At 42.8% G+C, this 27546-nt stretch overlaps 1 protein-coding gene across 2 annotated transcripts in view; it reads right to left on the bottom strand.

The window, feature by feature from the left end:
• Positions 1–27546, bottom strand: part of Adcy2 (adenylate cyclase 2) — a 373278-nt gene that overhangs the window by 248837 nt on the left and 96895 nt on the right. For both annotated transcript variants that reach the window (XM_028873686.1, XM_028873687.2), the window contains exon 3: positions 14608–14769. In XM_028873686.1, the coding sequence (XP_028729519.1) occupies positions 14608–14769 (162 nt within the window). The remainder of the gene's footprint in view (positions 1–14607; positions 14770–27546) is intronic.

Genomic DNA, 27546 nt, shown 5'->3' with positions numbered 1-27546 from the left:
GGGCCAGTGTTGGGTGGAGACATTGACCACTCTGGGAGTAGCTGGCCACATACTTGGAGGTAAAGTGCAGGGTCTCTGGCCCATGCTGGGAAAATTAGAAGTCAAACCTCCAAGGCAGACAAACAGGAGGGGAAGAGGAGGAGACGGAAAACGTGTTGAGCCATGCAGCAAATGCAGTTCAATTGGTGTCTTGTCAATGTGTCCACCTTTGGCAAGAAGGGTCCCCAATGATCACTCCTAAGTTCTGTGTGATCAAGGTTCTCACCAAAAAAGCCACTTTTTGCCCAGGCCAAAACCAAAACCAAACCAGACCAGCCATGAAACTTCAAGGCATTGGAGGCATGCACTGTGGTTCTTGGAAATGTCTGAAAAAGGTCCCCAGAGGAAGGCAATCAAAATGGGCACCATCACCTGTACTGTCTGCCACTAAACAAGCCTCACAGGATTTGCCGGGATGGTGGGGTTTCCACATACCTCACCTGCATAGGTATGGGTTTCCAAGTCACCTCAGTGTCTCCATTCAGATCCATTATTTTAATTCAACAATTGCCAGATGTTCTAGTCCCCTTAAGTGAGGTTTTGACACGGGAATACTGTTCACTGGGGGTGCCACCATGAGATAATCCACTCGACTGGAGTCTGGGTCATCTCCATGAGTGGAAGGTGAGAGGGATTCCCCATGAATGTTCTGGTCTGCCTCAGAGACTGCTCCACAACCACAAGAAACATTCCCTCCTTCCTTGTTAATAGATTTTAAATTTGAGCTACCCTCTACTGACAATATTTTGAGTAAAACATAAGGCAGTGTTCAATTGATTAGCGGGCCCAGTTTCTGCCGCAATATTCTGAAAATGCCCCCATGTATGTAGGGAATTAAGCCAGTGCTCTTTACTGCCTGGTTAAGTAGATAAAATAAGTCAGTCTTAACTGGTCCAGAGACAGAAGTTATAGAGGCTATATAAAAGCAAACATCTAGTCATTATTCTTCCTATTGGTCATGTGAACATTAATGAGGGTAGTTCAATTTTGGTTCACTTCTCTACCAATGAGGAGCAATCCTAGACCCTCATAATTCTACTTATAAATCCCATTTCTTCAGTAATATTTTGGGTCTTTCCTCTGGTTATTTTATAATATTGTAAGTCTGGGGAGTTCAGAAGATTATTTTAAATTCCATGTAAAGATCTGGGTTATCCTGAAGACAATAAGAGAATGACACAAACATTTTAGGAGCTTTTAGGATCGTTATCATCTTTTTTGTTATTGTTATTGTAGTGGTTAGGACACGAATGACCCTCAGAGTCTCCTATGTTGAATACTTGGTCCCCAGGTGGTGTAACTATTTGGAAAGTATTAAAAATTGCCGTCTTTTTGGCAGAGGTATGTCTTAGTTTACTTTTATATTGCTGTGAGAAAAACACAGGACCAAGGCAATTCATAAAAGAAAGAGTTTAAGGGCATGTGGTTTCAGAGGATTAGAGTCCAAAGCCATCATGACAGGGAGCATGGACAGTAGGAAAGCACACCGTTGGAGCTGTAGCTGAGATCTCTCATTTTAAGACACAACTACAAGACAGTGAGGACTCACTGGAAATGGCTTGGGCTTTTGAAACTCAAAGCCCACCCTGAGTGACACACCTCTTCCAACAAGGCCACACCTCCTAATACTTCCCAAACAGTTCCACCAGTTGGAGATCTTACTCAAACATATGAACCTATAGTGGCCATTCACATTCAAAGCTCCACAAGGTGTGTCAGGGGGCCCAGCTTTGATGCTTAAAAAGACTCTCACGCTTCCAAGTGTGGACCAAGATGCGACCACTCAGCTGCTGTTTCCTCCCTGCTGCCATGACTTAACTTTGCCATCACTGACACCAACCCCCTGGAACCATGATTCCCATTAAACTCTTTGTCGTAAGTGGCCTGGGTCATGGTGTTTTACCACAGCAATAGAAAGGTAACTAATACAACTTTCAAAATTACTTTTAATGGACACCAGACCTAATTGATCAACACTTAAGACCCAGTGGAGATGCTTAAGGAGGGTGAGGGCCACAAGAAGAGCTGTCCATTGATTCTCTTGGCTTGGTAAGAGTCAAGACACTTGGTACCTGCTGCGGGACTACATGTGGCACATGTGTGTTTGCTCCATTATCGCAGATCTCAGGGGCTCAGTCACGTGAGTACCCAGTTAACGCTGCTCACCTGCAGAGATGGGGCAAAACTGATTTTAAAAGTCCTCGGTGCTGCCACAGGGAATTCATCTCAAGGTCCATGGAATGTGTGGCAGGAAGAGGGGGCAAGAAGAACACAAAGACACATAAACATGCCGAGCTCTGATGTGATACATCCCATGAAAGGTGAGAATCAAAACACAGAACAAGTTTTACAGAAGCATGGAATATGGGTGCTTTATCCCCCACTTCCATCCCCATATCCACATGCCACCAATGGCCACTGAGGGCAGGGATGCTGACACTGCCCCCCACCTTATCTCTACTTCTTTTCTACCAAGAAGCATGCTTGTCTTTTGGAAGATGGAGTTATAAAAGGAAAGATGGACAAATAATGCTCAAAGATTACAAGGGAAGACTTCTCTGCATGGATGCCTTCAACAATCCAACTGAACTTCCCAGGCAAACCACTCTGGGGCTGGAAATACAAGAATAGTGTACCCTGTAAATGACTCCTTCAATCTCTTAGCATCTGCATTTTCTATCCCATCTTAGGTCACGGTCCTGATCTACAGTTTGAGTCTCAGACACAAAATACAAGGTAGGTCTTTAAGAAGTTTTTGAAAATTAAATATTTTCAGTTTACAACATGAAGATGGCATTTCATCTTCTCAGCCTGGGAACTGACTAGAACATCAAGGAGACGGAAAACACATAAGCCATTTATGTTTTCGATAAGAGACAACTGAGATGCCAATGTCTAACCTCCAATGTCAGTGTGATGAGTATCAAAGGTAAGCAGGTGACAGAGTGGAGATCAAAAAGAGACATTGTAAGGGACATTCATGGAGGAGATGGCATGCAGCACAAGGAAAAGGAGCTTTGCTTTTCAAGGGACCACTCTGATGTGGGCAAGGTGAACCAAGAGGCTCAACCCGATGAGATTAGGATATTCAAAAAGCCCAAATAGGGAAAGAAGTATATAAGCAATGCACCTTGATAGTGGGATTTTAATCCTCGTGCTGTGAGTGTCTCCACTGGCTATGGAGAACCACAACGATGAATGTGTGGTTGGTGGTCAGGAGCCAGCTCTCAGGAGTTGGTTCTCTCCTTCCACTATGGATTCTGGTGATGTAATTGAGGTCATCGTGATAGTAGTTCACCCAATGAAAGTGCCTCGGCATGTTTTAGTGGTTGTGAGGAGGGCCAGCAGCAGCATGGCCAGTGTGGAGCTCATGTGGAAAGACTACATTGGAAACAGGAAGAAAGCTGGGGGGGGGGGATGCTCACTGGGTCAAAAGTTACTTGCCATGTGTGGTGGTTGGAAAGAGAAGTGCATGGCACTCTCAGGAGGTATGGCCTTGTTTGAGTAGGTGTGGCTTTGTTGGGGGAAGTGTGTCACTGGGAACAGGCTATGAGGTCTTAGAAGCTCAAGCTCCACTTAGTGGCCCACTGTCTCTTCCTGTTGCTTGCTGATCTGGAGGAAGGGATCTCAGCTCCTTCTCCAGCACCAAGTCTTCCTGCAGGCCACCATGCTTCCTGACATGAAAATAATGGACTAAACCTCTGAACTGTAAGACAGCCCCAATTAAATGATTTTTCTTTATAAGAGTTGCCATAGTCATGGTGTCTCTTCACCGCAACAGAAACCCTAACACAGACACCATGCAAGCATGATGACCTGTGCTCCATCCCCAGACTCCAGAGTGGAAAGAAACAGTCAACTCCTGACCATCACACATGCACATAGCCCATGTATTCCTGCACTCAAATACCCATGCTATGTACACACATACTAAATAATAATCAATAAAATTAAATAAAATTATATTTCAAGAGAATACACAAAAAGCAAATAGGATACCATCTATAACCTTAATTCAATAAAACTATAATCAATCAAGGATAAATGTGAAAATTAAAAAATAGCCTAAAACAAAACCATCACCACCACCACCAACAAAAGTTTTCTACACCAAAAAGGAAACACAAACCAAGTTTAAAATATGTAGAAAATAATGGTAAGTGGTATATATATATGTAAGACTAAGAGTTTGGTACTTATATAGCTGAGAAAGAAAAAAGAACTATATGAATTATCTAACACAAAAAGCAAAATGAAGGGAAATTAAGATATGAGGGGAAAATTAAAATGAAGGGGAAAAAAACAAAAACTGAAAGTCATAAAAACAATGCATAGATCTAAAAGTCAGTATTTGTAGTAATAAAGTAAAATAAGGAAAATATTAGCTGGATGAAACTGAAGTTGGAATAAGGATATGACTCATGAATAAGCCTCTAACCAGAGAAAAGTAAATAGAAATACAGAAAAAATTGAAACTATGAATAGATTACTCAATTTTGAATGAGAAAGTCAGTATTTACAAGAGAATATATTTTACAAAAACAAACTCCTGCGGAGAAAGTAAATCTAAACAGAAACATTTTTTATGGGAAAAACAGAGGATAGTATCTACTCTAACTTAACCTAGTCTAAGCTAATACACTAAACACTACAGTTTAAAGTTTGTGACTAGCAAATCACTCAGTGTCATCGCTAGTGAGAGGGATGCTTGCTCTTACCATCCTCAAGACAAAAACAAATTCCTTAGTAAGTTACCAGCCAAAAATTTAAGCAGAAAATTAAGAAAAGTACTGCATACCTCCACCAAGATAATTACAGATTCTCAAGATTTCCTCAACATTATGTAAGCAGGGAACTGTACGGTCTTGTCCACACTGGATACACAAGTCTGTTTGTGACAGTTCAAGATCCCTTCTTTAAAGAAAAGGAAGAGAGATGAAGACTTCTGTAGATGAAAGTCAATGGTTCCTTCGTTCCAATTATAAACTTCATTTAGTTCAACCCCCAAGCTAGCCTGTTTAGAAAAAGATGGTCCTACTGAGCTAAAAGTTGTATCAGTGAAGTCTACCTCGCCATCTTCATGCTGGAAGTGTGTCTTGTAGAGGTAGCTTGAAAAACAACTGGAAAGGAAATGAGTTCTTTTTTTTTTTTTTTTTAATAAAGCGATCTACTTGACAATGCCACTACTGTTTGCCAGGAGAACAAAGATCAAAAGAGAAAGTATACAAACACCAAGAGAGCTTTGGAGTGGTGCTAAGAAGTGTGCTCACAGAAACCCATTGGGAGCGCTCTCTCTCTCTCTCTCTCTCTCTCTCTCTCTCTCTCTCTCTCTCTCTCTCTCTCTCTCTCTCTCTCTCTTCATCTCTCTCTGTCTTTCTGTCTCTCTCTTTCTCTCTCTCTCTCTCTCCTCTCTCCCCTCTCTCCCCTCTTTCTCTCTCTCCCCCTCTCTCTCTTTTCATCTCTCTCTGTCTTTCTGTCTGTCTGTCTCTTTCTCTCTCTCCTCTCCTTTCCCTTTTCTTTCCTCACTCCCCCTCTCTCTTACCAATCTCTCTCTCTAATCTATAAGATGGGCAAAGAGCCAAGGGCAGTTGTTTAGCTGTCTTAGCTATCTGAAATCATCTGGGAAAACAATCATTTTTACTTTCTTTATGAATGAGTTTTATTTTACAAGGGTTAAATCCCCAAACACTCTTAATTTGGTTAGCTTATCCTTATTTTCCTATGTTACCATAAATACTTTCCAAGAAGGTGTCTTCATATGCTATGCATCACTGAGCTTAACAAGCTCACTGGTGTCGGAGAACCAGGGAGCCAGGGAGCAGTCTACAATAACCATGAGGGAGAGAAGCGGACCTGCAGATAACTGTGGGTACGGGAAACCATGGTGAGGTCAACAGTAGATTCCCTCATTTTATGCCCACTAGGATTTTCAGTATATATTTTCTTGGGAATAAGAATTTGGCAAATTAAATCAGAGAAGTTGAAATTAGAACTTTCTGGATTTAGAATGGGTCTTATTACTAGAACTATTATCCCCACAAAAGGTAGAAGAAATGAAAATATGGAAACAAAGATTAGAAGATGCAGCATGTGAAGAGGCATAGAGTGATGGTATCTGAGTCCAGAGAACAAGATTCACTGGCCTACCAGAAGCAAGGACACTAGAGTAGCTGAAGTTTTCCTGTGTCCTGGCCTGCCGGCACTTGGGACAAATCTCTCCCACTCATGTCCCCCAAGTAAACACACAGAGACATATTACTTGCATGGCCGTGGCAGGCTTCTTGTTATCTGATTCTTATATCTTAAATTAACCCATTTCTATAAATCTATACCTTGCCCATGGCTCGTGGTTTACCGGTGTCTTAACATCTGCTTCTCATGGTGGCAGCTGGCAGCATCTGTCTGCCTCAGCCTTCCACTTCCCAGAATTCTCCTCTCTCCTCATCCTGCCTATACTTCCTGCCTGGCTACTGGCTAATCAGCACTTTATTTATCAATCAATCATCCACAGCAAAAACTTACAAGGTTCACAAGTCCCCTCCCTAAGGTTAGATGAGCAGTAAACAACTGCTACTGAGAAGAGACTCTTCTACAGTGCAGCTCCCTGAAAGACCCATAAGGAAGTCCGTCAATGCTATTTTTGTTGAGTCTTCATCTATATGCTTTTGAGTAACACAGTTGTTCCTGTACATAACTCCACATCCATGTTTCTGGGAGTAACCCTAATGAAGTCATTTGTTCACAAAGCTGGAATTGGGTGGTATTGCTCCTTTGGTATGTGATCAGTGCCCTATAGGGGACAAACAGGTATTTGTTTTTATTGCCACTGGTGTATACACACACACACACACACACACACACACACACACACACACACACACACATATATATATATATATATATAACATTCTGACACAGAGGCTTGGGTTAAGTAGGAGTGCCCTAGCACCAACACCCAAGGGGAGGGAAGGAAGTGGAATTGGATGGAAGGAGAATTTGTAGTTCAGGGATGTGCTTCAGAAAAAAACATGAATGTTCTGGGGCCGAAGAGACACATCACTGGGCCAACACTGGATGAATGTATACCCTTGATGTGGTCAGTCAAGGAGAGGGGCCACCCTCACAAGAGCCATATGGTCCTGGGCAGGCGGGTCTCTGTAGGCATTAGACAGCCCCTTGGGGGATGACAGCTGAAAGCCGCATCTGACAGCATCTTCAAGTGCTGGCAGCCCATATTGTCTGTGGGAGAAACTGGGAGTATCACCTCCGTGTCTACCACACACAGCTGTAAGGCAGAAGTGAGATCCAAACCCAGATCCTTCCTGATACTGAGAAGCTTCTGCCCACCTCCCTGTGCTCCTTGCTATATAACAATGCTAATGAACTTTGGAATTTCTGTTTACGGTGAGCCTGAGCCTTGAGTCTGTCCACGAAGGTCTCTCGTCTCTTAGGAGATGTGAAGTGAAGGCTCAGTGTTCTCATCCTCTGGTGACTTCTGAGCAAGCAGAAAGTGTGTTTCTCCCTCTGTCACCAGCCTAGTGAGGTTGCTGCACTCTGAAAATGTACTGGGAATGCTGTGCATCTAGCACGAAGCAGTCATCGCCAACACTTGATGCTCTGCGTGCTACATGCCTGGCCCAGTTAAGTCCTTTCCATTTATTTCCCCACTGCATCATTTCTGCTGCCCTTGGAATGAATGCCCTGGGCTGTCCACCCTGTCTTGCACTGAACAAAATAGGGTTACTGCACCGCTACAACATGATCAGTCAGCCACAAAGGCCACCATCATGCCAGGATAACTGTTCCCATTTTGTAGATCATTAGGCCCAGCCACAGCTCCGTCTTTCCTTGAACTATGCCCCAGAGTCATGTTGTACCTCTTCCCTCTACTTACTCATCTCAACATGATTCTTCTCTTAAAAAGGGACCCTCAGGAAAATGGCAGCTTTCTTCCAGAGGACAAATTACAGCTACACACAGCAGACGCTTCATTCTGTGGGCAGGGGCACAGGGAAAGGATGGGGGTGTGGGGTGCATGACTCCTCATTAGCAGCACTCATCTTCTCATGACCCTCTGTGCATTTCAAAGACTAATTATCAATGTTTTCATGAACATCGTGAATCAGTTTCCATCACAAACGACCTTCTAAAAAAAGCAAACATTTGTAATTATCAGAGCTCCCACTATTTATAAGTATCGAACCAAAGACACATGAATTAGTGAAGGTAGGAAGAAGATCCCTCTTGATTTGTCAAATAATATGCCAGCAAAAAGTGCAGAGAAAATGTTGATAAATCTGTAACAGTATAACTTGTGTGCAGAGAATGATTCCCTTTGAAGGAGGGAGGTCACACAGTTCGGATGATAAAATCAATAAGAGATAGACACGGTTCACAGACTACAATCCCTCTTAATTTTCAGGAAATCCTTCTTTTCATGCACCCTTTATCAAATCTTTCAGAACAGATCTGCGCTCTGATAGATCCATGGCCTTCACCTTTGTTCAATACCCCCAACACACACACACACACACACACACACACACACACACACACACACACACACACAGACACCTGATTCATAAAGGCCACAGAAAAATCTTAGACTACTCTCTACAGCAGATAGGCTGCTAACTGCAAACCTGAAATCCAGCCTCAAAATCCTGTGCTTTCACTCTAGAAACTGCCGGAATATTTCTAGTGTGATGTTATGTCCTGAAGTAGGATTTAATGCTGTTCACTTGTTCTCTCTCCCCTGGGGGCCAAGGAGGAAATTCTCTGCTTCAGATCAGACGATGGGAAGGCTGAGTGGGGAGGGCAGGCAGGGAGAGAGAGAGAAGCATGGGATGTTTTCCCCTTGGCTCTCAAGTTTGCTCACGTGACACACCTGTTCTCCCTTCCTTCCTGTCCCTGTCCACTTTCCTCCCAGAATCAAATGCTGTTAGAACATGTAATACTTTAATACAACAAAACATGAATTATACTCAAACCATAGCTTTGTGATATAAAGAATGAATTTTTTTTTCTTGTGGAAAAATAATAATATTCGGTGCTTCTCTGAAAACAAACAGGACAGTGTCCCAAATTCCTAGCAATTAGTCCCTTCCACACCAGAAACTGGGCAGCTGGCGACCTGCTGTTTTCCTTTGAGCTTTTCAGATTAGACCCCAAATGCAATTGAATTCCAGGCTCCGATGTACACTTCCTGAATTACATTTCATCTCAGTTACATAACAAACCTATGTCACCACTGATTACAAACTCACCATAGACAATCGTCTACATTAGGTACAACAAAGAGGCTCCACGTGTTGCACAACTTAAATGTGTTAAAGCTGTCACAGTGTCAAAGAATCCTGCACCAGCTTCCCTGACATCTGAGTAATCCTGTTAGAAAACCAATAAGGAGTCCTTAGCCCATCTTCTTTCATAAATATGGATTCTCATATAACCGACTGACTTAAATAAATCTATATTCAAATTCCCCCCTCTCCCAGGGGAAAAGAAAAAGATATAGGAAATGAAAATTCAGAACACGCTGTGAATTCCAAGGAAATAAAGATACAAGAAGAGTAACTACAATTCAAATGCAAACCGCAGCCACGGTGCACAGGCAGAAATGCCCGAACATTTCAAGTTGGTTAGGAATCATGAGAACAGTGATGAGGACATCTAAAAGTGAGGAAAACAGAAACCAGGCAAGATACATATTTAAGATGCAAGAGTGCTTGCCGACACAAGATTCAGGCTGAACCACTGCCCTTGGCTGTGAGGTAGGACTCCAGTCTTCCTGTCTCCTCCAATGGCTGCCTAACTGTCCACTCCCAGGCTCCAGCAGGATGCAGTCACCACCGTGGGGAGGGGTGTGTGTGTCTCACCTTGCCTACCCTGATCATACTTTCTTTGCTCCTTCTCTCCACAAACAATGATGCAATTCAAAATTTGTTCATTCGTTGTCCCATCTCTTCTGCCCATTGGCTTTCTTCCTTTGCCCTCAATAAAACAGTCATAGTGGCAGCCTCACATGGGTGGATCCTCAGATCCTGCAGAGCAAACAGGATTGCAGAGAGGAAGCTGGGCGTGGTGGGAAGACACCCATGATGCCTGACATGGGAGCCTGGTTTTACAAGGGGATTAAGAACCATAGCCGTAATTTATTTGCAACTGTTGGTCAAAGAACGTACATGTGTGCTGATAAAATGTGGTCTGCAGCTTCCTGACTGCCAAGCTGGCCTCATGCTCCTTCTGCTGTGTCTTCCCCACCACGATGGACCATATCTTCTTAGGGACTGTAAGCCAAAAGAAACCCTTTCTCTGCTAAGTTGGTTTAGTCCAGGTATTTTATTATAACAATGGAAAACCATCCAATACAAGGATGTACAACAACCAATGCAGCCACCAATATATGGGCCTCACATGGTACGATGACATCCCAATAGCAAAACCCAAAAATACCCAATGCCCAGATGTTACCTCTAAACCTTCTCCACTACAAGGAAGCAGAGGACAGAGGCTGCAGCTCACCTGGCAGAGCGCTGGCTGGGCATGCAATCAAGCTCTGTTTTATGTGGTGCACACCTCTAATCCCAACACTTAGGAAGCAGAGGTAGGAGAATCAGAAATTCAAGGTCATTCTTGGCTATAGAAAGTTCAAGACCAACCTGGACTACATTAAACCCTGCCTTGGTAAGTAAATCAATGAATAAATAAACATGTAAAGAAGCAGAAAGCCTTAATTTTAGGGGTTTGCCAGGGCAAAACAAGGTGAGCCTGAAACCTCTCATTCTATAAGACAGAAAAATTCCAACAAGATGAGGATGTGCCCAGAAGGCTAAAGTCAGCTTGGTGGGAACCCCTGGAAATGCTCCTGAGATAGACATAGTTCAACACACATCAAATAAAATAGAAAACATGGCACCATGTGTATATAAATAAAAAAAGAACTGAAAAGCTGAAAGACAGGATGCATACCTACCTTCAAGTTCCTTCCTACAAAGCAAGTGTCATCAACAAAGACGCCTGTAGCAATTTCACAGCAGTCAAGCTCAGTGTACTCAGACTAAGAAGACCACAGCACCCCTTCTAGAACTCCAGGACCTGTGGTCTTGATTCTTAACAAAGATGGAAACCTGAATCAATTCACCAGGAGACATCAAACTCAAGTTGAAAGACATTTCACGTTCAGTGGGCCTGTAATCTTCAAGAGTGTGACCTCCATGAGCACTGAAGAGAGAGCAAGGACGGCTTCAGACCGAAATACAGAGAATCGACAACATATTGCTGCAGAAGACTCTGAGCTGTACCCCTCAACTACAAAGTATAACAACGAAAAAGGAAGAGTGAATGGGGCAGTCATGTAAGAGTAATAGAGTGACATGGACTTTCAGACACTGACTGGTACTTTACGGTTACATAAGAGACTTGAACTGTGGGGGAAAAACACATTGGGATGATGGGCTCATTGTATTGGTTAATGGATCAGTAACGTGCCTTTAATTAGTTTAAGGAGAAAATAGTTCTCTGTATTGAACTTGTGACTTACTGATAAGTCTGTAATCATTTCAAAATAAACATTATAACATGCATTGAGGGGTTACACTTGAAGTTTCTTACGTGTTAGACAGGAGTTTCTATAAATATCAATCACTAACTAAATTTCCTCCACCATGGGATGGGAATGCTTTGAGATAAATGGTGGTTAAATGAATTTCCTAAGAACATTTAACTCTGGCACACAGCATTGAAGAGTGCTTTGCTCTTCAGTCAGTATTTCACTTCACAGACAAGGAAGACATGATCTCAGTAGATTCCCCATGCCACAGATGCAACGTAATAAAAAAAAATTCTTAGTGTGAATGTAGGCTAAGCAGGTTTCCTCCTTGGCTGATGGCTTAGAGGCGAACCAGTGCCATCATTGACACAAACCCTTTCTCCACACTTGATCAGTATCCTACACAACACGGTATTGTTCTGAATACTACACCACAGTGATCTAACAGCAGACCTACAGCATTCCAACTTACTACAAGTATTGTGAATCAAAAGAAGTCAAGGAAGTGTTTTCCCCATCCCAGTGGTATCTTTTAGGTTTCATTTCTAGCAGTGGTCAGGAATAATAAAACTCATTGCTTCATACTTGTTTACATATGAACCCTTCTTTTTAATAATATTTAATACACTGTATCTTTTTTTAATCCATCACTGTATTCTACCTTTTCAGTTCTTGGAGTCATAAAATTATTGAAGACATTAGAAACAGACCATGAGGTCTTCTTTTCTGTCCAATATTATCTTTATATGAAACAATAGAGCATTAAGCAATTGTTAAAATCTTTTATACAATTCCATAATTATCTTACCTCTGGCTGCCAGCCATCCTATTTTCCTATCAGTTTTGGGAAAAAAGTTTTAAAAAATGTACACTAGTTTTTTTCTAATTTCTTTCACCAACAGAGATAACAATGCATCAGAAAACAATTCAATTCAATATACAATGGCCTAAAACACACATTTCTTTGTAAAGCATTGAATTTCCCTATTTTTATAACTCTGATTTTTCTGACAGCTATTAAAGCTTTCTGCCCCAAGATGTAATACTTCAGGTCTTCATCAAGGAAGCAGGGAGATGGGTGCACTGTGACAGCATGTATCCAGTGGAGACCCCTACCACACAGCTACCACAAACCAGGAAAAACCTAAGGGAGCCACTGCCGGAGAGAGGGCAGCTTTTCCACAGTTGTGTCTGGAACGAAAACGGGCTGAGCAGATTCTGTAGTCGATACTGCACACGGCTACTCACCCAGGGCATGGAGCTCCAGGTGCCAACCGCAAACATGGCGCTACTATTGGTAGGAAAAGGGGGGAAATCATCCACAGGTATAGAGGGCTGCACCCAGCAAAGAACTGGGGAGCAAACCCTGGGAGGAACCTGCACACAGAAGTTTCTGGAACCTTTTCAGGCCGCCATGGGATCATCTTTCCCCCGAATGGCATGGGAGTCGCGTGGAGTTGGGGTTTGGGGAAAGTGGGGAGATGGGGGGTCAAAGGGCACACATACTAAGAGGAACAAGTTTTACACGTGACATCCAACATGCCTGGTGATGGGTATGTAACCTGGTCTGCTTAAGAATCCTTACACAGTGTGTTTGCATATCGGCTCCATGTGCTGTGAAGCTTGAATGTGTGTGGTCTTCATTTACTAATTAGATGCTCTACCGTGATGACGTCACATCCAGTCACCCATTTGAGGACGTGCTGTCTGACCTCATACACAGTGTCGCGAGAGACCATTGCCTCCGCTTTCAGTGCAGACAGAGGGTGCTATTACGCCTTGAGTTTCATAACGACCTCAAATGCTCTTGTGTTGAAGGCCGACCCCCTAAACAGCAGAGCATAGGTGAATGGGCAAAGCAGAGCATAGCCGAATGGTGAGAGGGATAGAGAGAGCTCTAACTTCACGAAGGGGTTAAACCATTGATGGGTTCTTGGGTGAAAGGGCTTTTAGGGGGTGTGGCCTCTTCGAGGAAGCGGGTCACTGAAGGTATGAGGGCATGAAGGCATGCCTCTGAAGATAAGTTTTGTTCCCAGGCCCTTCTTCGCTATCTCTCTCCTTCCTGGCAACCAGGAAGTAAGCCATATGCTTCCATCACATGAACACCTGGTTTCTCTCACTGCTGAGGTCAGGTTGCCATATCTAAAAACCCCCTTTGTGTAGTCAGGATGCAGCTCAGCACTAGAGGATTTACCTAACACATTCCAAGGCTCTGGTTCAATTCCATCACAACCAAAAATTAAACGCCCTTTCTACCAGCACAGTGCTCACCAGCACTGAAACTTGTATCCAGTAGTATATTTTATGCTATGGACGCATTTGTTGCAAGTACCCCCAGACATTAAAATAATACATTTTTTTTTTCAGGTAAAAAACAAAACAAAACAGTTGCTGTTAGGAATAACTCCAAATTACTGACCCTAATGTTTATGAATACACATAATAGAAAATCAAATAGCTTTTAAAATGCTTTTAACTAATTAAATAGAATGGCTTCTTGAAATGCCACTTATTAGCAATACACAAATTTGCTGCTACAGCATTTTAAAGAACTGCTTTTTAATGCTCATGGATCTTCCAGAAGACTGAGAAATAGAAGTGTTTTTTTATACTCTATAAAGAGACGGGTTGCAGAGACTTATGCTTCAAGTCACATGATGTTTCATCCTAAAAGTAAGAGCCCTAAAATTATAGCATATAGTAAGATGTTAATGTATACCTTTGCCTCCAAAATCATATCACCACTCAGCAATCAGCAGAAGGGTGTTCCCGTCCCCAATTATCCTCTGAACATTCATTTCATGGCTGCTAATGGCTAAGTGACTATTGACCCGACTAGTGGAGGAGGCCAGGGCTGAGCAGCCCTTGCAGACCATGTCAAGGAGCAGAAAAGGAGCAGCTGCTTGAAAGAAGTCAACAAGGGCACCCTGAGGGCAGCCGGCCTCTTCCACTGATGCTACGCAGGCCAGGGAAAGGCCACGGAAAGGCCACCGTTCCCCACTAGGAAGGGCACTCACCTGCCAGGAGAGATGCTCCTTGGCCCCTGGGACTGCAGACAGGTAGATGCTCAGCACTATGGTGTGGGAAGAGGAGGTGAGGACGCTGGCGATGATGGCATCTCGCATGTTGAAGGGAAGCATGGTGTACACCACGAAGATGATAAAGAGGAAGAAAGACACCTACAGAGGGAAGAAAAACAGTGTCAGAAAATCCCAGCTCCCTTACCATTAAAGGAGATGGACGACAACAACATGCTCATTTGAGAAACTGCATCACAAAATGGGGTGGAACAGACTCAGTGAGTTATAACTGAGAACCAAGCCTACCCAGTGGGTAAAGCACTTGCCCTGGAAGTGTGAGGACCTGAGATTGAATCCCAGGAACCATGTAAATCTATATAAATACAGTGAGAAAAGGACACAAGCAGAAAATAAATAAGCTGCTACACCATGCTGGGTAGTAAGCAACAGCTCTGTGACAGGTCGAGACAGTGAGTTGTTTGTTTACATCTGCAGCATGCATACAGGAAGCATAAAAAAAAAAAAAAAAAAAAAAAAAAAAAAAAAAAAAAAAAAAAAAAAAAAAAGAACAGTGAAAGAGAAGTATGGCACACTGGACAGCTTTGCAGTTACAAAGTGCACACAGGCATGGAGCAGGTGTCCAGCTGCATGGAACACGTTAGCACTCCTGGCAAGTGTTAAAGATAGAATGACCGTTGATCCAGTCACTCTGGTGCATGAAAAAAAAAAAAAACACACACATAACACAGAATGCATGTAATCAAAGATGAATATAAATGGAATCACTGCATACCAGCACAGAATGACAAATAACATGGATCAAGTCTTGACACAGGTACAGTACGGATGAACCTCAAAGGCTCTGTATTGCATGACTTCATTTATATAAACTATGCAAAAAATAAATAAATCCATGAGATAGGAAACAGATGTTGATAATCCAGTTGGCAAGGTCGTAGCAGCTGTATGGAGAAGTGTAGGCGCTAACAAGTACAGACTTCCTTGGGGGTGAGAGAAAAAGCTTTTGCATTGGACAGAGATGTTTAGTGCCCAATACTGGGAATGTACCAAATGCTCCCACATTCTTCATTTTAAAATGGCTAACTTATATTTCATGAATTTGACCTTTTTAATGACAATCGATATGAAACCACTTAGAGGAATTTTAGGATGGGAATCAAAATGCTTGCTAGGTAATAAAACTGGAACATTTTTATCGCAAAAGAGCCAGAGATGGAAGAATATCAGAGAGAGTAAGCGGGTAATAACTGCAGCAAGGGAGCCTGAAGTCACGGACCTCCGGGGACAGAGTGGCATGTGACTGCAGCATCCAGTGCCACCTGAAGAGGACACAGAGGCCCAGTCAGCGGGATGGACATGGACAGATCACCACAGCTTTCCTGGGTTCCCAAGTGTGACATGAGCACCAGGTTCTGAGGTTCTGCTCCCTGCAGACTCAAAGACAGTGCAGCCCAGAGAGTGCCGGTTCTTGCCCATTCTGCCCCACGGTTATAACTTAAAGGCCTTGTGTATCTCCACGCCATGGTTCCAGGATGGCACCTTATCCACTGTCTTTGTATTACTGTCACAGTTGAAAGAACACACAGAAGAGGAGAGGTTTACAGCCTAAAAATAAACATGAATTCCTAAAGCACATCCTTTCATTCTCTTCAGGGCATTCTAAGTGGGGCGTCCATTCATTCCACAAACATGCAGAAGCTCCTGGAGAGGGAGGAGAGGTGTCTCAATCATGGCTCTGAGCCGTTACAACCGAGGGGATGAGTCTGTCATGCATGCCAGCTGTCTTCACGGCTGAGAGAAGGGCCACCCTTCCCACCCAGCCCCACTCTGAGGAGACAATGAAATGGCCTCTAAATCATCTTCTCTATTTGCTGCGAGTTCTGTCATCATGGAATGACAGCCAAGGAGAAAGCCACCGTGGGTGGGCAAAGTGACCAGAAGTCCTCAGGAAGCCCGAGTTTAGTGTGGGCCATCTGCTTCAAGCCCCCGCTTCCTCCCCTTCAAGCTATATTTATATGGGCTGTCAGGATAAAAAATGTGGGTGAGCAGATTAACATAGCAATACTTTTTCTAGCAAATATTTTTTTCTTTTGCCTCTTCAAAATAAAAGACTATGGAGATGTTTTTCAGCAAAGCATTAGTAGTCAGCATGACACACATTCTGGCTTTCCTCTTCTGTACAGGGAACAAGAAACCAAGGCAGACACTTGATCTTAGGTAATTTACATATGAAGATGCAGAGTGTGGAGGAGACCCGGCACTGCTTTCAGGAGCATCTCATGGAGTGGGCAATGATCTGCTCAGACAGAGAGGGATTAGCTCCCTCATGACATCTTCTTGATGACAGAATGTGCAGAAAGTGTCAGGGAACCGATCGCCATCTTCCCAGTTCACTAACAACCTTTGCCAGCATTTGCTGAGGGCTAACCTAGCACAACTGCTTTTACAAAGACGAGGTGAAGCAATTGCACCAAGTGAAACCTGGGGTTCCAGTGAAGGTGCTTCAGGAGCTCAGGCAGAGATGCCCGTGCATGCAGAATCCACCAGTATGATCTTGGCTGATGGAAGTTAAGTTCAAGTCTTCTGGAGGAATTGTCCTTACACCTTATTAATCCCCAAAAGTTTCTCATATTGTGAGGTCTATTTTCTAACCCATCTTCAGTGAGCACCATATGTAAAACTTAAATGGATCTGGCACATCTTAAGAACATGTGGGTAAAATGCTCCAGAAACTTCTCTTGAAATCTCTAGGGTTTCCATGTTACCATGGGGACATAAGATTCCTTGTAGCTGTACTCTTGTCTCTCTGTGTGACAAGAGACTGAACATAAAAGCCAGACCATTGTTCTGGGGACTGCTGGAAACACCAGAAGTACAGTATCTGCAGTGGTCACGCTCACGTCAATAGAACCTCTGCAAGACACACACGTCTTCCTACACATCTTCTTGACCCTTAAGCTCCACAACTTTCTAGACTTCAGAGCTTTTCTCTGTACTCACTGACCCGTTCTGCTTGCAGTCAACTCACTTGTCTGGTGACGGCCCAGTCTCCAATCACTCAGGCATACACCACCAAAGCTTATACTTAGCTATGCTGTCTTCTGGCTTTGGACTTCCCCCACACGACATTTCTGGTGTCTGTCTATTGTTCTGTCCTTATATCCATGACACCATCTCAGGGTCTTTCCCCTTGGCAAGAATGTAGTCTATATAACCCGCTCTTCCTCGTCTGCCATCTGAACAAGGGAAGCAGAGTGAATCCTTTCTTGTTTGTATCCACTCCATTCCATGTTTCTGGGCATCTGGTTCAATGTACTATCACCATTTCTTCTCAGTTAAGGGAGGTTCCACAACTATCTTTGAAGTATAGCAGTAATGAGTGTGGATTCTCTGCATAGAAAAAAAAACACAGAGCACAATTTGTCATGTCCCCTTTTCTCCCTGACAGCCATGGAATGAGACATGTCAGGAAGCGGGGATAGAAGATCTCAGGTGACTCATAGTGACCTATAGTTATGTAAGCAATTGTTAGACATGTGTAGTGTTGTGCTCCCCAGACAATAAGCATGGCTCAGCTGATCTCAACCTGTACCAAGGCCATATATCCCTTACTCTGTCTTGCTAATATTATGTTTATAGAAGTGGGTTATTTCTATATACATTACTGATTAGTTTGATTTTTAAAACTGAAATCTTCCTGTGGCACAAGTCTATAGATGTGAATATATTACTTTTACTAGTTCAAAGCATTCTATAGCAATAAGTACATTGCCATTTATAGTATACTTTCCCCTAGTGCTTATCTTCCCTAGCAAGACCAATGTCCATGAGCTGACTTTAATATGTGTTCCCTGATCTACCTTGCTTCAACATTCTAGTTTTCTCTTATCCAGATAATACTGCAAAGTCTGTGCTTCTGACTGTAAAGACCTAAAGCTTTTCTTCCTTGGATGATGTCCTCCTCCGTCTCTGCATGACATAACAAGTTCTTGCTTTCCATAACTCTAGTCCTCTTCACCAACTTTACTTATCATGTTTATCTATTAATGATGTCCCACATAGTGAAGGATAATGACCCTTTAAGAGCAAAGGCTTGGTTTACTCAGGGCCAAACCCACAGTGCCAAGGGCTGTACCTGACATGGTAGTTGCTACATAAATTGCTGTCCTCACAAAAAGTCTATTACACATGCCAGTGTGATACACGATCATCTGCCCAGGAACATCAACTCAGAATGCATCTCTAAAACATCTCACTGTTCTCTTTGGTCTAATTGGCCTCACCATTAACTATCAACATGTTGATTTCTGAATTCACATTTTTCTATTTAATGGATCAATTACATGAAAAAAACCTCAACTCTCTATTTGGCAGACACTGGCCAGATGCCCATGGCAGGCAGCAGCAGATACTAATCAAGGAGCAAGCCCTGCTCAAAGGGAATTCAGGCTGCTAGCATGGCATTTTCTCTCCCACCCAATCCCTGCAGCTTCTCAATCCTACACAAAAGACTTCCCAAGACTAAAGTCAAGAAGGGAAGGAGTGCCCTAGACTTTGGGCAATAATCCTGGCAGCTGACGTTCCTTGGGTTGCTCATGCACTTTTGGATTGCCAGAAGTCAGGCTCAAAGATGCTGGTCACTTTCAATCTGCTTTTTGCTTGCATGGCACACCAGTGAGGAGAGTCAGGCTCATTCTGCCCAATGCCTTGTGCTTTTGACAACACAAGCTTACAAAAAAGAAGCCACTTTGGAAGAGTTCAGTATGATCAAAACTGAAAATCAGTGGCCTTCTGGATTTTGCCAGTTTGCAAGAAGCAAGAATCTGCCTCATGGTGTAAAGTCTCCTAGTGCTTAGGAGACCCTGAGCTGAAGGTTTGAAATGTCAAGATCAGAACTGTGCAATGAAATGATGGGTTAGGGATGCCACTGTGTCTATATGTACAGAGTGGGTTAACTCTTCCTTCTGTGGATTAAGACTGACTGTTGCAAGTCTGGAGAGATCTAGACTTGGGAGCATCACTGGCTTAGCCACTTACTGTTTATTAATAACCATTTATTAATTTATTTTATGTCATATGCTAAGTGTATCAGCTTCTGATATCTGTTATCACAAATTACCACATGTTCAGTGACAAAGAATGTCAACAAAAAAGTCACTCTCATTGTTGAAAAATGAAAAATTTTACATGCAGGTGCCAGCAGGGCTGGGTTCTTGCAGGGGGACTATGGAAGAAGCTACTGAATATTTGCTCTTCTGATTCTCACAGTACCAGGCAACCTGGGCATCCACTTGCTAGAAGACATGTGGCTCCATTCCTGTAGCACCATTCCAGGGTAACTCTCCTGCTATCTGTGGGTACCTTCGCCTGACATCTTCTCTGTGCATCTTTGCCAACATTTGCTAAGGACACCACCAACTGCTGGATTTTAGGATATACCCTAGCTCTAGGGTGAGCTCTCAACTTGGTTATATGTGCAAAGACTAGATTTACAAACAGGTGAGAGTCACAGATACTGAGGGTAGGAACTTTGGGGGACACAATTCAACCCATGGTATCAATTTGTGCTATAGAATAGACCAGTATTTAGATTTCAAATTCCTCTTCCATCCCCAAATCAGGCACTGAAGCCAAGTGTCTACAATATCAAGATTATTTACATTTAAGAAGCCAAGTTGATGGGGCTTAGAAATGTAATAACTCATAAAAATTGTATCATGAGATTTGACTCCCAGGTGTCAATATCCTGTGGTGGACCTTAGTCAATGGCTGGATCATGACCAATCATAAGTTCAGAGATGAACAATTAGGGTCTAGTCTTGTTTGCGGTTCACTGGGAGGCGTGTTCTAAGAGGTTATCTGTGGACCCCAGTTCCCTTCTCTCTTTGCTTGTCAGCTATTAGGGGAGCAGCCCCCTCTACCCATTCTCCCAGTTGCCAGGATGTTCACTTTCCCATAAGGTCCCAAACAATGGAAACAATTGACCATGGACTGAACCTTGGAAACCAGGAGGGAAAATCAGATATTCTACCTCCAAAGTTGATTTGCCTCGAATATTTTGATACAGTCATGGAACAATGACTAACACACAAGGTGACATGGCTGGTCGGCCTCTGCCGCAAAGCCTGCAGATTATAGCATATGGCTTAATACTCTATCAGAATTCCATGATGTGAAAAAAGCTTCACAACACTTCCATATTATCTGGGAAAATGGAGGTTTCTAAAAAATCAAGTCATACCTCAACTCTTTTGAAGCTCTGTTCTTCTGTGTTGTGTGAACCTACTAGTCCGCATGATAGTTCATTACAGTTGTGAATACAATGGGGTTCTCAAGGAAATACCACCAGAGATTGGTTTATATTTCTGTTATGTGAATAAAGTTATGGGGAAAATCCAATTTTGATTTTCTTGTAACCAGAAACAGAATTACTGAAATTATAATTTATTCAGATATTCTCTGAGACATTAGAAATACCATAGTATTTTGGTTTATTAATTTGTTTTTAGATTTATTAATGAATTTTATGCATGTAAGTGTTTTCTCTCTATATATATATGTATAGATATATATACCATATGCATGTCTGGTACCATCAGAGACTAGAAGATGGCATTGGATCCTATGGTGGTTTGTAGTTGTTGGTTTTTTTTTTCACCCTTTTGGCTCTTTTTCTCTTTGGGGGTCCACCACTCAGCTCCCAAATAAATCACACAGAGGCTTATTCTTCCTTATAAATGCCCAGTCTTAGCTTGTCTTATTTCTAGCCAGCTTTTCTTAAGTTATCCCATCTATCTTTTCCCTTTGGGCTTTTACCTTTTTCTATTTCTGTATATCTTTTCTTTACTTCTTACTCCACGTGTGGCTGTGTGGCTGTGTGACTAGGTGGCTGGCCCCTGGAGTGCTCCTCCTTCTCTCCTTCTCTCAATCCTAGATCTCCTCTCTTCCCAGATCTCTCCTCTTATTTACTCTCTGACTGCCAGTCCTGCCTATCCTTTCTCCTGTCTTGCTATTGACTGTTCAGTTCTTTATTAGACCATCAGGTGTTTTAGACAGGCAAAGTAATCCAGTTTCATAAAATTAAACAAATGCAGCATAAAAGAATGCAACAGATCTCTGCATCATTTAATAAACGATCCATAGCATAAACAAAGTAACACATCTTAAAATACTCCGCAAAAGTGGTTTGAATGAGAATGGCTGCCACAGGCTCATAAATTTGTACTCTTGGTCCTCAGTTGGTGGAACTGTTTGGGAAGAATTAGGAGGTGTGGTCTTGTTGGAGAAGGTGTGTCACTGGGGGTGGGCTTTGAGATTTCCAAAGCCCATACCATTCTGAGTTAGCTCTCTCTCCCTCCCAGTTGTGAACTGAGATGTGAGCTCTCAGCTGCTGCTCCAATGCCATAGTTGGTTTCCTGCTACCATACTCCTTGATCTGATGATTATGGATTCACCCTCTGAGACAGTAAACCCCGAATAAACACTTTCCTTCCGTTGTCTTAGTCATCCTGTGTTATCACAGCTATAGAAAAGTAACTAAGACAGATTCCCTGGAACTAGAATTATGGATGGTCTCAAACTACCATGTGGATGCTGGGCATCAAAGACATCCTCTGCAAAAGCAGTCAGTGCTCTTAACTGTTGAGCTATCTCTCCAACTCTCCATTTCCTATTTTAAAGGAACAAATTTTGAACCCAAACTATAGAATTATACCATTCTAAGTATGAATTTATAACACTGTATCTCATTGCTGTTGAAAATTCTACTACAAATAAAAAAAATAGCAAATTTCCCTCAAAGTAAAGGTAGAATTATTCAAACCAAAATATACAAATGGCCAATAGAGGTACAGAAAAAGTTCAACCTCACTGATCCTGAGGAAAATAAAAATAAAGAGTGCATGGAGACACTATCTTATATCTCATAGCTATGATCAAAAGACAGAAGGCAGCAAGCACCCTCCAGGATGAAGGAGACGAAAACACCATACATGATTGCTGGGAATGTAAATTAGCATAGCAATTATGAAATGTTATGATGATTTCTATTAAAGCCAGAGACAGGACAGCTGTGTCAATTCTATCATGTCTATGATCAAATATTTGACATAGGCAACTTGAGGGAGGAAGGGATTCTACATTGTGGCTCCAAGGGCATCAGTCTATTGTGGTGGGAGCAGGGTAGCTACATCACAGCTGCAAGGAATAGAGAGTCGGGGCGGGGGGACACAACAGGAGGGCTCAGGCCACCCCCTAGACCCAAGAGCATCCCTCAACGACCCACTTGTTTCAGTAAAGCCCACTTCCTATCTTTTACCATCCTGCAGTCATGCCACTTCTGACACTGTTAAGGGCTTAATCCATCACTCACTTGAGGCCCCGAAGGAAAATAGGTGGCTTCTATTCTGACTGGATTTAAGGCCTGCCTTCTGAGGGGAAACCCATGCCTGATACTGCATGCCTGACCCAGAACCCACAGCTGGAGAAGTCATAGGCCCTAGAGGAGCACCTACGTCAATCATTTGGCTGAATGTCAGTCATGTCAAACCACCTTTAAATATGTGTCTTTATACCTACAGGACACCACAGCCCTCATTAGAGGAGATTCCATTTGCAGTTAGTACGGAGACTCACAACTGGATGAAGTGAAGAGACTATGGGACAGGGGAGGAGCGCCCAGCCCTCAACGTAACACCTGTCACACACACTCTATCCTCAAAGCTCAGGGAACGCTGTGGAAGAGGGGGTGAGGAGATGCCAAGGCAGAGGGAGGGGTGCTATGAGGCGCCACCTTCTCACAAGGCGCGTCTTCTGCACTGATAACTCTTTACTTGGAGGGGTTTAGCTGTTCAGGTCATGCATATGAGAACAGCCAGTACTTCTCTTTCTATGCCTGACTAATTTCCCTTCACATAACATCCCCAACCCTCATCTGCCTTGTCCTAAGTGATAGGGCTTTCTTCTTTTCTAAGCTGTTACTCCAATGTATCACATTTTTCTTTTAAGACCAAATCTCCCTCTGTCGCTCAGGCTGGCTTATAACTCACTACATACCATAGGATGACCTTAACACTAGGCAATCCTTCTGACTCAGCTTCCTGAGTGCTAGAATTATAGGCATGAACCATCACAGCCAGGTCTTTTTTCTTTTTAACTGGCATATTCTTAATCTACTCCATTACTGATGGAAGTTCAAGTTGATCCACCTTAGTCATCAGCCTGAAAGGGGGAGGCTAGACATCTCTTCAGATCCTGGCTTCTTGTTCTTTGTGTGTACACAAGCATGGGATTATAGATCATTCTATTTTAATTTTTCAGTAATCCCCATGCTCGCTACAGTTACATTAATGTATGCAAACCTCCCTTATAATAGCAATACAAAACAAACCTAAGACAAATTGATGACCAGATAATTAATATAAGAGGATCTATTTCTTCCATACCTTCAACCAAGACTTTGGAACACCAACCTGCTAGGACTTGAAAACATTACTTTAAATGTTATATTATGAATCAAATGAACACGTTATCCTCCTTGACAGATATCCTGGTCTTTGAAATGGTAATGATGAAACCATGAATCACAGGGTGGCCTTCATCATTCTCTTTAAAATGGTATGCAGTATTAGAGAGACTGATGATGGGATCGGATGTAAAACAATGTAACTTCTCTGTGCCTTTTTAATTTGAAACAGGTAGGAAGTAGATCATGAATTTTTAAAAAGCTTAATAAAATAGAAGAGCAGGAGAGGCAGCCTTGCTGGGTCTGGTTACCCACCTAAGTGTGCTGTCTCTGTCCTGCTTTCACCATTCACATTTTCTATGTTATTTTCAGTGCTGGGATCAAATCTTGGGCTAGAGAAGTGTTCAACCACTGACTTATACCCCAAACCCCACATTCACACTTTCCTCTGCTGTATTTATATTAACGTTAAACCCCATAAGACATTCCATCATCCATGAAGGTACTATAGTCTGGTGTGTGAACATCCCTCATTTAAAGACTTGATCCAAAGCCCGTGTCACTGCTGAGAGGTGTTGGGAATTTCGGTGGTTGGGGCTGAGTTGAAGGAAGTTATCTTCCTGGACTGTGCCACTGGAAGGAATTTTGGGACACTAGATCCTTCCCTGTCTCTTTGCTTCTCTGCCACTGTAGGGTACGCACCTGCCCCATCTCCCATCCCCCTCCAAAAGGTGCTGCTTCCCACAGGCGAAGGAAGACCAATGACCATAGATGGGAACCTCGGAAACCAGGAGCTGAAAGGAATTCCTCTCCAAGCTGATGAGCAGAATTCCCACTGACACCTCGCATGATACAATGTTCCTGATCTTTTGATTCTCAAAAGGGTTTCACTTGATACAGTTTCCAAATAAACCCATACACTGCAAGTAGTTCAGTGCTCAGCTTCCACTACTGCCCCTTTTAGGGAGGGTAGAAGGGAAGGCTGGTCTTCAAAATTTACATAATTAAGATGCTAATCTGGCCTGCAGTGATTTCCCCAATTTGGTCTTACCATAAATATGTATGTGTGTATGTATATTACTTATACATATTACTTATACATACACACATATATAAGTATATATGTATATTTTACATGTGTACATATTATACATATATATGTATATTACCATTTATATGTATAATACCATACATATGCATACATATATATTACACAGACTTTTTAAAATTTCTTTTTAAATAGTTTTAATTAAAATAGAATTATATCATATTTTCCCTCCCCTTTTTTCCTGCAAGCTCCCACCACCTACTCTCAAGCTGATAATCATTATCTATAGCATATATATATATATATATATATATATATATATACACATGCACACACACATACATATATATCACTGAGTCCCTTTTTGGTGGCGGTGTGCATGTGGTTTCAAGACTGACCACACTTCACTGGATTGCCAACCAAGGGCCTCATCCCTGGGAGAGACAAATTCTCCTTCTCCCGGTATCTTAAGACCCATGAACCATCTCAGTGAACGCCAAGTTCTAAATCCGTCCATTTATTTTCCGTAACTCCTTCTGTCACTTTATTCCTTTTAGTTTTCTTTGCTTGTGTATGAGAGTGTGTCTACATGTTTATGGATTTACCTGTGTTGGTACATAGGCATATGCATGTGAATGCATGTGGAAGCCAGAGACCCATGCCCGGAACACCTTCCTCCATCGCTCTCCACTTTATATTTTGAGTGAGGTCTCTCACTGAGCCTGGAGCATATTCGTTTGGCGAGGTGAGCTAGCCAGCAGGCCGCAGCAATCCTCCTGCCTCCATCTCCCTGGTGGAAGCTGAGGTACAGGCGTGTGCTGCCACACCAGGGTTGTCATTTGATGCTCATGATGGGGTCCCCATGTTTGTGCAGCAAATTCACTAGCGACTAAGGTGCCTTCCCTATGTCTCTTTACACCTGGGCACAAACATCACGAATGTCGGGTCTGCGGAAGCCGGCTTGGAGAAGCAGAGATCTGAAGACTTTCCACAGACAATTAACCAATGACTGTCTTTGTCTGAAATCAGGCCACCGTGTCCATCCTCACTGCTAAAGTGTTTAAATTCTGTTCCTCATCTGGAAAGTGCACATCCTTTCCCCATCCTAAGGTCATTTCCTAAAATATCTATTCAGATCCTTAGAGACTCGCTTTGGACCTTGGTCTTTTGGCTATAATCCTTTATGAACACAAGACCCCTTTCCTTGAATTTTCCTCAGGTTCTTAATGGAAGATGAGGCAGAGTGTACTCTCTGGCCTCAGTCTGTCTTCTTCCCCAGCCCTGGCTTCACCACTCGAGGATAGACCCTCTGTGTTGGCTTTAGACATGGTCACATGACTTTCTCTGGTGCAATTTGAGTAGAAGTCATGGAATATCAGGGAGCTGGGGCTCCAGGAGGATTCCATTAGCATTTCCTCCAGCCCTCTTGGCATTTGAGCCTTCAGAGAGGTAGGTCTGGGTGAGACACGGGCCAAAGCCAGAGTCCAGGAAATACTGTTTAATAGAAAATGCCTATGCCTTACTTTGTCTAGTTGCATGGTTAAGAGAAAAACAATATTTGCTTTAGAGATATGTATTCATTCATTCTATGTGTATGGGTGTTTTGCCTACATGAATGTCTGTGCATCATATGTGTGCAGTGTCCACAGAGGCCAAAAGAAGACATAAGCTCTAGGACTAGGGTTATAGATGGCTATCATGCAATCGAAACTGTCTCTCAGCAAGAAAACTAACTCCTACCAAGAGCAGACAGCATTCTTAATCACTGAACCATCTCTCCAGCCTCCACTTTTAATTTACTTTTACCTATTATTTTAATGATTTAATTTTTTTTCATCTAGTAGATGACTTGCTATTTTCTGATCTTAATTTTTTGTAGAAGTAGCTGTATTTCCCCCTTCACCCCCTCCCTGGTCCTCACTGTGTATGCACCAAGGCAGCATGGACCAGAGTTTCCCATGCAGAACCGCAGCCTCTAGGATGGCATGTGGTAACCACACAGCAGGTGTGCTGTGCCGTAAGTTCAACCATTTCTGTTGTGACTGCATTAGCCTTCCTGTCATTAATGCTCGGACATGAATTCACGATTACTATTACGGGCCCAGGGTTCAAAGGCAGCAGAGGCAGCCCTTCCGACCAAAGGGCAGCAATGCTGCAGCTCGAGCCCTGAAGGCTCAGAAATCACCGACAGGGCTGCTTGGAGGAGCCTCGGCCCTCATCAGTAAACTGACTAGCACAGTAGCAATGGCCACTGAAGCTCTCGGTCTCCCTGTTTCACCTGCACCCACGAAGGAATCGCAGTAAAAAACTGTAGCTGTTCCTGCGCCTCGTATATAACATACACCATCTGCATCTATGAAGGTTTTTAAATTTTAAATCGTGGCCAATCCACGAAACCGCCGAG

The sequence above is a fragment of the Peromyscus leucopus genome, chromosome 19 (genome assembly GCF_004664715.2).
Source record: "Peromyscus leucopus breed LL Stock chromosome 19, UCI_PerLeu_2.1, whole genome shotgun sequence".
Classification (NCBI taxonomy): Eukaryota; Metazoa; Chordata; class Mammalia; order Rodentia; family Cricetidae; genus Peromyscus; species Peromyscus leucopus.
Note: the sequence above shows the minus strand (reverse complement) of the source record. Positions and strands in the feature narration are given on the sequence as shown.